A 12,717-nucleotide genomic window follows, 5' to 3' on the forward strand; every position below is an offset into this window, starting at 1 on the left:
ATCATGTTGGCTCACTTGCCAGTACTGCACAGCATTCATTTGGGGGCTGCCAGAGCAAACCTATTCACAGTAGTCAGCAGGCATCTTTAAAAGGCTGGAAGGTATATTTCCAAACACACATACTGATATGGCAGGCTGCTGAGTGAAATCAGTTATTTTATACAAAAGTGTATTGTGTACTGCATACACATACATGTTACCCAAAGAATTCACCAACCTTTCATGCTCAAAATTGAGATATTTAAAATGGTATTCTTCTCAGAACATTAGCATCTGCAGCAATATGACCCTCCCAGGGCTATAGAACCATACATTCAGCATATATATAAGCACACACGTGCATATATGATTTTGAACATGAAATGTTGATGTGCTCTTTGGGTACCTTTGTCATGCTGAAACCTGAACATGGTCCCCAGTAATGCATGTTTGGAAATTCTCATTGAAAACTGAGGATATTATTTGAATATTGAGTTGAACCCTCCCTTATCTTTACGGAGGCAGGAAGTTGGTTGCAATGACTGTCACCTCCCAGTGTAGAACGCCCATCCTTTTCCCACCTCCATCTGGTGCTATTTTTCTTGCTTTCAACATGGAGACAGGACAAGAACTGAGGATGGGGGGTTTTGCAACCGACTTCATGTCTTCAATGGATCAGGGAAGATCGAACCTAATATTCAGAATGATGCCATCGGCTTCCAGACATAAGGAACCTTCACAGTGAGTAACCAAAGTTCTAGTCCCCCCCCCTTTTTTTTAAGCTCACATAATGTTGTTTTCTGTTTGGAACACTCCAAGTTTGCTGTCTGCAGTGTTGAATTTGATTGGGTGTCTCTTCAGGACTTTAAAGAGCTGTATACAAAAGGCAGTCTATGCTGGACTTTTCAGAATTTCACTGCAACAGCTTCCAAAGCTGAAAAGGCAGATAAGTTTTCATACGTCATTTAAAAAAAAAATGTTTATACCCCACCTTTCCCTCTATCATGATCCACCATACTATAACAACAACATGAAAAAACAATAAGACAGAATCAAGCACAAATAAACATGTCAGCGCTAGAAAGAAACTAAAAGCTAAAGCAATAATAAAGACTAAATTTACTAGGGTGATAACGAAATAATAGTTAGCCCAAATAATTAATCTGCAAATAGGAGTGATTTAATTTATTGTCTGACAGTGCAGGAGCCAAGCAAATCTCTGTCTTAATGGAGTTGAATAGTCTAGAAGACGGTACTGAAAAGCCTTTGTCTTACGTAGAGCTAGCACCCACCCACTGCACAGTAACTAAGGAATACAGAGCTGGTGGTCTTATGGTGATGGTGACCTGAGTGAATAGGTAGTTTCATATGGGATAAATGGTTCTTTGCAGAGCTATTGTGAAAATGTATTTATTTATTTATTTCTTAGTTTGATTTTTACCCCGCCTTCCCCTGATTGTTTTGTCCTATTCCCATCTTTGTTTATCACTCTTCCTGCATCATGGTCACCACCCATATAATAGGAACTCAATTTTATTTCGATTCTAAGCCTTCTGAGCAGGGATTGCTTTACTTCTGTTCTGCACATTATTGATGTGTCTGTTGGCATTAACAACGCATAAGAGAACAAGAGGAGAATATACGGCTGCTTAAATGAACAAACCTAGGCTTATCTATGAATAGAATGAGCCTCTAAAGTCCTTGACTTGCATGGTTCCTCTCCCCCCTCCCCGCCTAGCACGGGTTGCAGATTGAAGACTTTCCTGATTTCATCCAAACCACAGTTTTGTCTTGACATCCAAATCAGACAGATAAACTACTTTTGCTTTTTGGCTACAAACGGAATTCTAAATCAGGATCAAACAGCAGTTTATATTCCTAGTTTAGTGGGATGAAAAAAACAACAGTTTGTGCTTTTGCACAGTTTAGATGTCATGACTAACTATGGTTTTTCTTAATAAACCTAGAAGTCTCTAATAGGTGTCCTGCACACAAGTGAAAAAGGAAAGAAGTGTGTGAACTAAATGCCTTAGGGAATTTGTTTGTATGTTGTTGATATGTCTATTATGTTATCCATGCATTATAGAACAAGAACAGAATATATAACTGCACTGAGAAATCATGCACAGACCTCATAGAATCATAGAGTTGGAAGGGACCTCCAGGGTCATTTAGTCCAACCCCCTGCACATTGCAGGAAATTCACAAATACCTCTCCCCCACACCCCCAGAGACCCCTGTTCCATGTCCAGAAGATGGCACACAAAAAACCCACCCCTCCATGGCCAAACTGACCTCGAGAAAAATTGCTTCCTGACCCCAAAGTGGCTATCAGCACTTCCCTGGGTGTGTAAGAAAGGGCCACAAAAACGAAGCATTGAGGCAACCCTTCCTGCCCTCCGTCTCATGATCTGCCTAAATTCACAGAATCAAAACTGCTGTCAGATGGCCATCTAGCCTCTGTTTAAAAACCTCCAAAGGAGAGCCCACCACCTCCTCAGAGCTAAACTCTTCTGGTTTAATTTCAACCCATTGGTTCTGGTCCAACCTTCTGGGGCAACAGAAAACAACTCTGTACCATCCTCTATATGACAGCCCTTCAAGTACTTGAAGATGGTTATCATATCACCTCTCAGTTGTCTTCTCTCCAGGCTAAAAATACCCAGCTCCTTCTACCTTTCCTCATAGGACTTGGTCTCCAGACCCCTCACCATCTTCGTTGCCCCCATCTGGACATGTTCCAGCTGGTCTATATTCTTCTTAAATTGTGGTGCCCAAAACTGAAGACAATACTCTAGGTGAGGTCTAACTAGAGCAGAGTAAAGCAATACCATCACCATCAGAAAATTAAGCTGTGGAATTCACTGCCAGTGGACGTAGTGATGACCACTAGCATAAATGGCTTTGAAAACAGGCAGATTTCATGGAGGCTATGTCAATCAATAGCTACCAAGCCATGGTGACTAAAAGGAACCGCCATATCCAGAGGAAGTAAACCTCTGAATGCCTGTGCTAGGAGACAACATCAGGGGAAGGCCTTGGCATCCATGCCTTGTTTGCTGGTCCCCAGGGCAACTGCAAAGCTACTGTGTAAGACAGGACCAGATAGACCACTGGTCTGTTCTGGCAGAACTTTTCTTATGTGATATCTGAATGCAGCCTATGTGTAATCCTACTATAAAAATAGCAAGGAGGCTGATTTTTAGCCATGTCTGAAAGTGTTCCCACATGCCCATGGGATTGTTGCACAAGTGCAGGTACATTCAGAATTTTGGTTTTCATTTAAACTCCTGTAAAAAATCGAAAACATGGGATCAATTCCTGACAAAACTTGGCAAGCTGAGTGGGCCTTTCAGTGAAGTCAGAGGTCTGACTATAGTGGCCTGGCTTCTCTCTGTTGTATCTACCGTTGCCTGGATGTTGCCTGAACAACGACAAAGCAAAATTCACATTCAGGGATTCAAGGTTATACAGACATGTTTACAGGACTGCCACTGTGCCTGATGTTGAATCATTGGTCATTTATTCTATTTATTTCTCTCCCATCAATGTGAATAATTAGTTTAAAAATAACTGTATTTAGTTCAGATGGTAATTTTCTGCTCCTGAAACAATGCAGGATGACCTCTTGCTTCTTAACTCTGAAATGGTAAGACTAAACGATTCTTTAATTCAGCCACAAGGTAACAGTTGTTTGCTGCTGACTTAATTATTTTGAAAATACATACACATGTATACACACACACACACACACACGCACACGCATACATATACAGTTTACTTGTTATGTTTTGCTGAATATTCATTACTTAGATGCTGTCTGTTCTTTTGTTTTTATGTCCCCTGAAAGGATCAAAGTAAATGACCAAATTGTTGATGTGGATGGAATCAGTCTGGTTGGTGTCACACAAAATTTTGCAGCAACTGTTCTCAGAAATACCAAAGGAAAAGTCAGGTAATTTTTGGTTTAAAAAATCATTACAGAAACATGTTTATCTGGTGTGCTGATGATATTGTTCAATGATATAACTACCTGCTTCATAATGGGATGAAAATGTGCCCAGAAAGGCCTAGAGACTATTGGATCACTCACTTCCATGAAGGAATGGGGAAAATACAAGTAATGGAAATGAATATATAAGAGCTTTCCATAGCTTTTTTGTGGGGCCATGAAAATCATATCTAGAATGGTGCCATCTGCACCTGAGGTAGTGTTGAGTGTTAGCTATTGTTTTGCTGGTGGTCAGTTCATATTGTCATTATGGCTGCTATAAGAGGGTCAATAGCTGCTGACAGGCCTCATTGAGCAAGTATAAGGACAAGCTGTTAGATTGTGGCTAGAAGTAAGTTTAAGAATGTTGAGCTTTTGTACATGTTAGTGCTCGGAAACCGATCAGAATGTGGAAATGAAAATTCTTGTCTCAGACGCACAGCCTAGCTCAAAGGTCCTCATCATCTTGTACGAATCATGATACTCGATAATATGTAGCCTGATGTGTGAACATTCTTTACTCTCTTGTATTGTGGGCATGAATGACATTTCTCCTAGCAAAATCCAGAAATGAATTTCTTGGAGTTAACATCATGACCTATTAAAGAGACCCAGTGTTGTATAATAGTTAGCGTAGTTAGAGTGTTGGACTAGGTTCAAATCCTCCCCTCCCCACCATGGAAGCTTGGTGGGTGACCTTGAACCAGTCACTCTCTCTCATCTTCACCTACCACACAGGGTTGCTGTGAGGATAAAATGGAGAAGAGGAGAATAATTTGAGCTGCTTTAGGACTTCATTGGGATCTTAATGAGGAAAGACAGGATCTAAATGAAGTAAATGAATAAAATAATTTGGTTTGACATAAGAACATAAGAGAAGCCAGTGTTGGATCAGGCCAATGGCCCATCCAGTCCAACACTCTGTCACATAGCGGCCAAAAACACCAGGTGCCACCAGGAGGTCCAGCAGTGGGGCCAGGACACTAGAAGACCTCCCACTGTTGCCCCCCCCCCAAGCACCAAGAATACGGTATATCGCCTACCCCAGCCTGTGAGTTCCTATCTATAGCTTGTGACTAATAGCCACTGATGGATCTCTGTTCTGCCACTACATTTTACAAGGTATTTGTGAAACCTATAAGTCAGAATGAATTTCACTGTTGTACAGTAAGAAGGTGTATAAAAGGGCAATAGAAATAATCAAGATTTCTTTATGAATGTTTTAGAAGTTGGCCCTTTTAATCTTAAAGAAAAGACATCCATTGCAGGGAGGGGATCACATGGTTAGACATTAAAAGTTGTGGTATGGAAATCATGTAGAGAGTAGGGGGGATTAGCTTCAGATTCCCCACAGAACACTTGCTGTCAACCATTGTGTGACATTACTTAGCAGTAGGCATATGGAGAACAGAAGGGAGTACTTCAAGATGTGGTGACAGCTGCCTAGGATAACTTGTACGGGTTTATGTTTAATCAATCAAGAATTTTTATCCTGTTTCCACTCAGCATGAAGTATCGAACAATGTTCAAACATCTACAACAAAACAATCCCAAAAAGGTCACAAATTACTGTGATAGAGGTGACAAGTTATACAACCATAAAGCCAGTTAAAACTTCATGTTATAATACAAACTCCCACATCAGAACAAAATTTCCCAGAATCTAAGAGCCTTAAGTCTTTAGCCTCAAGTCTTTTAAAACACATGCACAAAAACCAACCTCCGCTTCAGAAGTTCACCGAACTTTACTCCATTTGTTCAGGAAAACAAACCACTGACTTAATGTCTGGCTTCAGAACTTTGTTTCAAAAGGCCTGCAGGTATAATACAGCCTTACACTGCTTTATTGTTTGTTTGTTTTTAAGTTTGCCAGAAAAGGTAGTTTGTGCACTTCCTCTGGCAAGTTATTCTACAAGGTGAGGTTCATCTAGGAGAATGTTGTGGCCCTGATAAAGGACAAATGTACCTCTTGAAACGAATTATTTACTTAGAAGTGGCATTGTGGCGTCTCAATTGATATATGGGCTAAGGTAAGGCCTTGAGCTGCGATGGCTCAAGTGGTTTAGACGCTGAACTGCAGGCTGGAAGGTCGGTAGTTCAGCAGTTTGAGACCCAAGTGCCACATGACGGAGTGAGCTCTCGTCTCTGGTTCCAGCTCCTGCCAACCTAGCAGATCGAAAGCAAGAAATTGCAAGTAGATAAATAGGTACCGCTTCAGTGGGAAGGAAACAGTGTTCCGTGCGCCTTGGTGTTTAGTCATGCCAGTCACATGACCACGGAAACATCTTCGGACAGCGCTGACTCTTCAACTTGGAAACGGAGATGAGCACTGCAACTCTAGAGTCGGATTCGACTGGCTTTCAAGCAAGGGAAACCTAAGGCCTTTAAAGGGGAACAGGTAAATCTGGTAGGTCCTGCACTGGCTGTCATCATAACTAAATGTAACTTCTGTATTTAGAATCAGTGCAGTTCTGTTTATCAGATACCTGGGACAAATTTAATAGCTGTTTTTATTAAGCACCCCAGGAATGTCCGACTCATCCACTGTGAGAACAGAATTCTGGCTTTCATTGGCTTAGAGTCTGATCCAGCAAGATATTTCTTATGCTCTTATATTATTTCACTGATCTCCATAGATAAGATCCACAGGGTGCTTCAATCCATCTTGCTTCTTGCTGTGATCTACACAATTTGTGTGTCTTTTCCAAGCTGAGACATAGCAGTAATCTTGGGAAAGATTGCTTTGCTTTCTGTAGGGTGTTTTAGGAACCCAAGACACTGCCTTGTAAGGTAACCTGTTAGTCACTGTAGATTAGGTCCTGCACTGGTTGGTAGGTCTTGCACTGGCTGTCATCATATATCTTTTTTTTAGAAGTGTCATTTGGGCTGACTGCCACCCAGACTGCCACCAATAGTAAATGCCATAGTCATATTCTTTTGACTCTTGTCAATTATCAAGATTCCCACTTAATAATGAGTGGTTTTCAGCTGACGGTATAGTATGAGAGGAGTTTGAACCCACTGTATCTCCACAGGTAGGGTTCAGATCCTACCTCAGCTCAAAATGTAAAGAGTTGCTTTAAGCAAATTCATAGTCTTTCTGTATTTGTAATAAGTAAATGGTAGATAATACAACATTGCCCTGTAAGCTGTGCCGGAGAGGGAGCAGCACTTTTAGTAGTTCAGGAAGCACTGTAGTTGTCACCACCATCTGTATACTATTAACAATATGTGGCCCCCATCTGCGGATATCTAAATCTACGAATCAGGGCCACACAGACACTAAACAGATTTCTCAGTAAATTTGTCCTGGAAGACTTAAATATTCTGCAATTGGTTTTAAATATTTGATTTGTGCCCATTTATTCTTTTGTGTTGAGTCTGACTTATTTTTCCTATTCAGAGAACAGAAGGGCACATGGTAGCATACATCCCATTGGAGGAATGATCAACTGGATGAGCTCAAAATGGTTTAACTGATGTTAATAGGTCCTGCAATTGTATTTCCTGAGTATGTATGGGAACTAAGTTGGCATCTTTGTTCATTGCAGAGTCTGGTCCCTGGGTTTGTGTCTCTGAGGGGGCCAATTGTTATTGGTAAGCTGTTTTTTATTAGGGGACACAGGGCCGGCTCCAGATTTATGGGGTTGCCATCCTCCAGGCAGGGCCTGGAGAGAAGCAAGACTTTCCTCGCACTGAAAAAATCACCTGCTTAAGGCTGGGGTGGGGGCTGTCTTCGCAGTCCCAGAGTCATCTGTCTGGGCTCAGCAGGGACCATCACTGGGGCGGGGCGCCTGGTGACCCAGGACGGGGAGTCTGGGGGCTGCAGCAGAGTCCTTCATTTGAAACCCGGCATCCTCCCACGCCTTCCTCGGCCCTGGTGCACCTGCTGCAGGGTGCTCCCGCTGCGGAGGCCAGACCGGTTGGCTGCCGTTTCTGGCATCCACGTTCCCCAGGGCTCCCAGTGGGCGAGCCTGCCCTGCCGTCTGAGTGCCCCACCCCGCACACACACAGGCACGGGACGCCAGCCACCTCCAGGATATGGCTGAGTGCGTCCGCTTCCCTTGGAGCGCCAGCCTGGCTCCTGCCCGCCTGCTGGCTGCACCTTTGGGCAAGCCAGGGTGACATGAGGCATGGCGCTGGGGAAGAGATGCGGCCGGTCAGCTGGCTGGCGTGGGTGGGGGACGGGACAGAGGAGGCCCCTTTTGGGGGTGGCTGGGGAGACGGTCGTGTCCCGGGAGGGAGATGGGGGGGGGGGGGGGCCTGAAGAAACGGAGAAGCGCCCTGCCATGCCCCCCATCCCCGCAGGCATGCCGACTTCCTTCGTGGGTGCCTTCCCTGGCCAGGCGGGGTATGAGGCGAGCTCCGCGCCGGGCCTCCCCCTGGGATGCTGAGCCGGTTCTCTTCATACTGGCTGGCGTAGAGGAGAGAGCGCGGGGAGCCCCCCCCGGGGCCCGGAGAGAGTGCCTGCTGCCCTGGGCCTGGCCCGCAGGAGGAGAAGGGAGGAGGGGCCAGCAGGCAGGCAGGAGCATGTGCCGCCCCCACTCCCTCTCCAAAGACACCCGCTCCCCCCGGAGAAGGGGCCTCCTGGCTGTGGCGCTTGACAGGGCTCCGCAAAACATGCGCCACCGCCAGGAGAGTGCCGTCCCCCTGCAGCCCCACTGGTTGCACCGCCTCCCCCCCGAGGCCACTCCAGGTGCACTGCCGCCCCCATGTGCTTCAGAGCCTTGCACTGCCCCCTGGCGCACGCCGGAGTCAGGCCGCAGAGCCAGCGAGCGAGGGCGAGGCACGTTTGTGGTCCAGCCGTGGCGCGCAGGGCAGCAGCGGCTCTTTGGCGCGTGGGGGTGGGGGGGCGCCCGGGCGGGGTGCAGGTTGGCGCCCCTGAGGACCGGCGCACCCTAGGCGAATGCCTAGCTCGCCTAGTGGGCGAGCTGGCCCTGAGGGGACAGTGTAAAAGCCAGCAAAGTCCTGCTGCCCAAGGCCTCTGAGAGAGAAATCATATTATCCAAGATAGGCTATAGATCACTAACTTTGCATTGGAGTGGTTTGAGTTGAGAGCTGTAGGTGACAACCAATGCCATTTGATTATTACCTTGTTTGTGCCTGTGTTGTAGTAGGCTGCTTCTGGGTAGCAGTCTGGCCATGTTGATCTGTTTCTTCACTTTATTGGGTGGATACTGTAATCTTAGTCATTTCTATTGTAAACCCTTCCAATGCGAGTCTGTTGTAAATATAACAATGTTGTAAATCCTTCCAAGGAACTCAAGCAAATTTGATTGTAAAATTTTGCATGGCAACTGCCAGGAGAAAGGGGGCAGGGACTGTCCTGGGAGGGACTTCCCTTCCACCTTTATCCCAGCTGTGGTTCGCTGGGGCCAGGAGAAAGGGGGGGAATGCCTGGGAAGGGTTTAGTGGCTCACAGCCATTTAAACCTAACCACTGGGTGGGTCCGCCAGTCAGTGGTTAGGTTTAAATGGCTGTGAGCCATTTAACCTGTCAGTTTTGCTTCCCTCTGCTTCGAGAGGGGGAGCAAAACCTAGTGGTTTAATGGCTTGCAGCTATTTAAACCTAACAGCTCAGTGTGTCTACCAGTCAGCTATTAGGTTTAAAAGGCTGGCCCTGAACAGCCGAACCAGCCACAAGTCTGGGAAGCGTTCAGGGAAGGTGTCTTCCCTGGATATTAGTTTGTGAACTCCAAACTGGCCCAAGTTCAGGCCGAATTTTGGTTCATGAACCAGTTTGTGCCCATCCCTAGTATGACTGGCATGCTGGGGTCAGTATTGCTAACATGGTTACACTTCCATTTAATTAAGGCATAAGGTGACATCACATGAATTTTAAGTAATTTGTTTTCATTAAAATTATCAATTTTCATTCTGAATAGTAAATATAAGCATCGTTTCCAGTGTCATTGGTATTTCTTCCGTAAGGATGCCTTTCTGTCCCCCCACCAAAATAGCCATAGATCAAAGGCACTTTAGTCCATGTACTATAAATTGTACTTGATAAATTGCATGGAAGATGTTTTGAAAGAAGTTAAATTGCAGTTGCTTATTTGATTTTTCTGGGGAAATTCGCTCAATATCACTTTGGAAAGCTTACAGGGCAGTCCTGTTCAGTGACTGGATTTCCTGCCAGAAACTTCACGAGCAGTTTGTTTAATGGTCGTGACAATGGAAGTCAGTGACCTAGAATAGATTTTCCGATGTAGCTTCCGGATATACTGCAGCTCCACTGTCTTTAGCTGACACAGTGAAGAAACTTTGAGCACAAAAATGTGCATTCTACCTTTTGAACTACTCTAATTTTGGCATAGGAAACCATGGTAAATTATCCACGTGAAATATATCCTTTCAGCATTTTGCCCATTAGCACAAATTAGTAAAAAGAACCTAAAAGGTTTAGCCTCTCTTAACTTGGAATGGTTTCTCTTGCAATGGCATTTGGCACTTCGAGGAAGATAAAAATAATTACATACCTCCTGGGCTTTAACAAGAATACTATAGCAACCAGTGATGGTTCTCCTTGTGTAAATATCATGGCCTGTAGAAACATTTTTCTTGGCTTCCTGGTTTACTGTTATCTAGTACAAATCTCACACCTTGACACTTTTTTAAATGAAAGGATTAATTAAATTTCAGAATATATACAGTGCTACCATTTAACTGTAGGCTCTCTGCTAGTTCAGGGGTCTAGTTTTCTCTGGGAATGCAAAACCTATATTCCTGCTTCTTCTGCCTCCTTTCCCAACACTGTTCCATCATACTGCTGTGCTTTAGTTATTTCTGTTTTTCACATCATAAGCTGGGGTGCTGATCATGTAGTTATCTGTTTCTTCCTGCAAACTTGCATCTTAGGGGGGAATAGGTTCCATTTCTGCAGCTTTCCCTCATACTCACTATAATATTAATAAGTTATTGATAAGAAATGTGTTCACCCTTCATGAGTGCAGTGGGACAGTTTCTTAGCTTTCATTTATAGGTAACTTTTACATGAACTGTGCAGGCAGAAACATATGGCTATCCATGTGTAGTAGGGTTGTTTCCCCTCTTGCTGTCTGACAACTGGATTTATGGACTCCTGTCCCTTAACCTAGGTGTTTATGAACACTAGATTTTAAGTGGTGGAGCCATAGTATATACTATGCACATTTTGCAGAGCTGGACACCATGACCCCATCATTCACCTTGTATTATAGCTCTTGGGTATTCTTTGGTCTGGTATGGGTTTATGTGAATATGAACATAGATCCATCATTCTTCTGCTTCCATATTATTGCCAATAGATAATGCTCCAATACAGGAAATGCTTTTTTGTTAAACTGGTTTTCATTTTTCTTAGCCGTGTTCACATATTTCTCAAAAAGCATTCTGTAATGGAAGTCACTCAAATTGACTGATTAAGTAAAAAGTATTTCTATTCCCCCATTCTCCGTGTATCTGTAGTGGCTCCAAGTATTATCAGCTGACAGTATTTAAATAGGTATTAATCATTAAATAGATAGCCTCCCTTTGTATAAACTGAACCAGCATGCACAAGTATAGTTTTTGATATTATTTTAAGGTAGTAAGACTTGCCCTACTTCCTGGGGTTTGCATTTAATGATATTTCCTAGAAGTTATTTAAAGCTCCTCCCCTTTTAGTTGACTTTTGTTGGCTGCATATTAGTGACCATTTGAGTTTTGCATATTCTTTATATGAAAGGCTTGGTATCACTGGATCTTCTGTTCACTGAAGCAGTCCTTCTACTTTCTGCAGTAAAATGATCATTAGTGTTGCTCTTGTTGCCAAGCCAGTAACCAATTCAAAATTCTTCCCTTCTCTGGATTGCACGCTTAGAGATAATTTACGCATACATAGTTGTACATGCATATACCACCTTAGCTTATTCACATTTCTTATATAAACATTAGAGCATACAGTTACCTTTAATCCAAGCTGTGAATTATTGTTGTGCAACCATCTCCCTTATAAATAAAAGCCGAATGGTGGTGGCACTTCTCTAGAACATTCCACACGCTCCAAAATCAGTTCGCTCTCTGATCTGTCATTCAGAGGGTCTCCCTATCCACTGGCTGCTTTGCCTGAGTCCTGCCTCCAACATTCTAAACATTTTGCTGTTTCTCTCCCCCCCATAGCCAGTCAGAACACAGAGGTTATTTGCATATGCAGCCTCATTGGCCTCTGCCTCGGAACACAGAGGTCGTTTGCATATGCGACTTGATTGGCTTTTGCCTCTAACATTCTAAACAGTTTTACTGTTCTGAGGTAAAATGTGTCCAATCTCCAGGTGAGGGCTGGAGATCACTCAGAATTACAACTGCTTTCCAGATGGCAGAGATCAGTTCCCCTGGAGAAAATGGTGGGCTCTGTATCCTTATATGCTGCTGAGGTGGACCCCGTATGACAGCAAATGTGACGTAGCAGTCAGGGCTTCAGAGCATGGGAGAGGCTGCAGGTCTGTGGAGTGTGGAAAGCTTAAGAGTGAGGGGGAAAGAAAGGTAGGTTGATGATTGGCTGGGCAGGAGATAGGGTTGCCAACTCCAGGTGGGAAATTCCTGGAGATGTGAGGGATGGAGCCTGGAGAGGGTGAGGTTTCAGGAGGCATGGGACCTCGGACAGGTATAAAGCCATAGACGCCACCCTTCAAACCAACTATTCCCTTCTGGGGAACCATCGTTGCCAATCTCCAGGTGAGGGCTGGATATCACTCAAAATTACAACTGTTCTTTAGATAGCAGTGATCA

At 44.1% G+C, this 12,717-nt stretch overlaps 1 protein-coding gene across 1 annotated transcript in view; it reads left to right on the plus strand.

Moving 5' to 3' along the window:
* PPP1R9A (protein phosphatase 1 regulatory subunit 9A) overlaps nucleotides 1-12,717 on the plus strand; it is a 195,785-nt gene that overhangs the window by 124,649 nt on the left and 58,419 nt on the right. Inside the window, exon 4 of the mRNA XM_015420199.1 lies at nucleotides 3,830-3,934. Coding sequence (XP_015275685.1) covers nucleotides 3,830-3,934 — 105 coding nt within the window. The remainder of the gene's footprint in view (nucleotides 1-3,829; nucleotides 3,935-12,717) is intronic.

The sequence above is a fragment of the Gekko japonicus genome, unplaced genomic scaffold (genome assembly GCF_001447785.1).
Source record: "Gekko japonicus isolate JY-2015 unplaced genomic scaffold, Gekko_japonicus_V1.1 scaffold154, whole genome shotgun sequence".
Lineage (NCBI taxonomy): Eukaryota > Metazoa > Chordata > Lepidosauria > Squamata > Gekkonidae > Gekko > Gekko japonicus.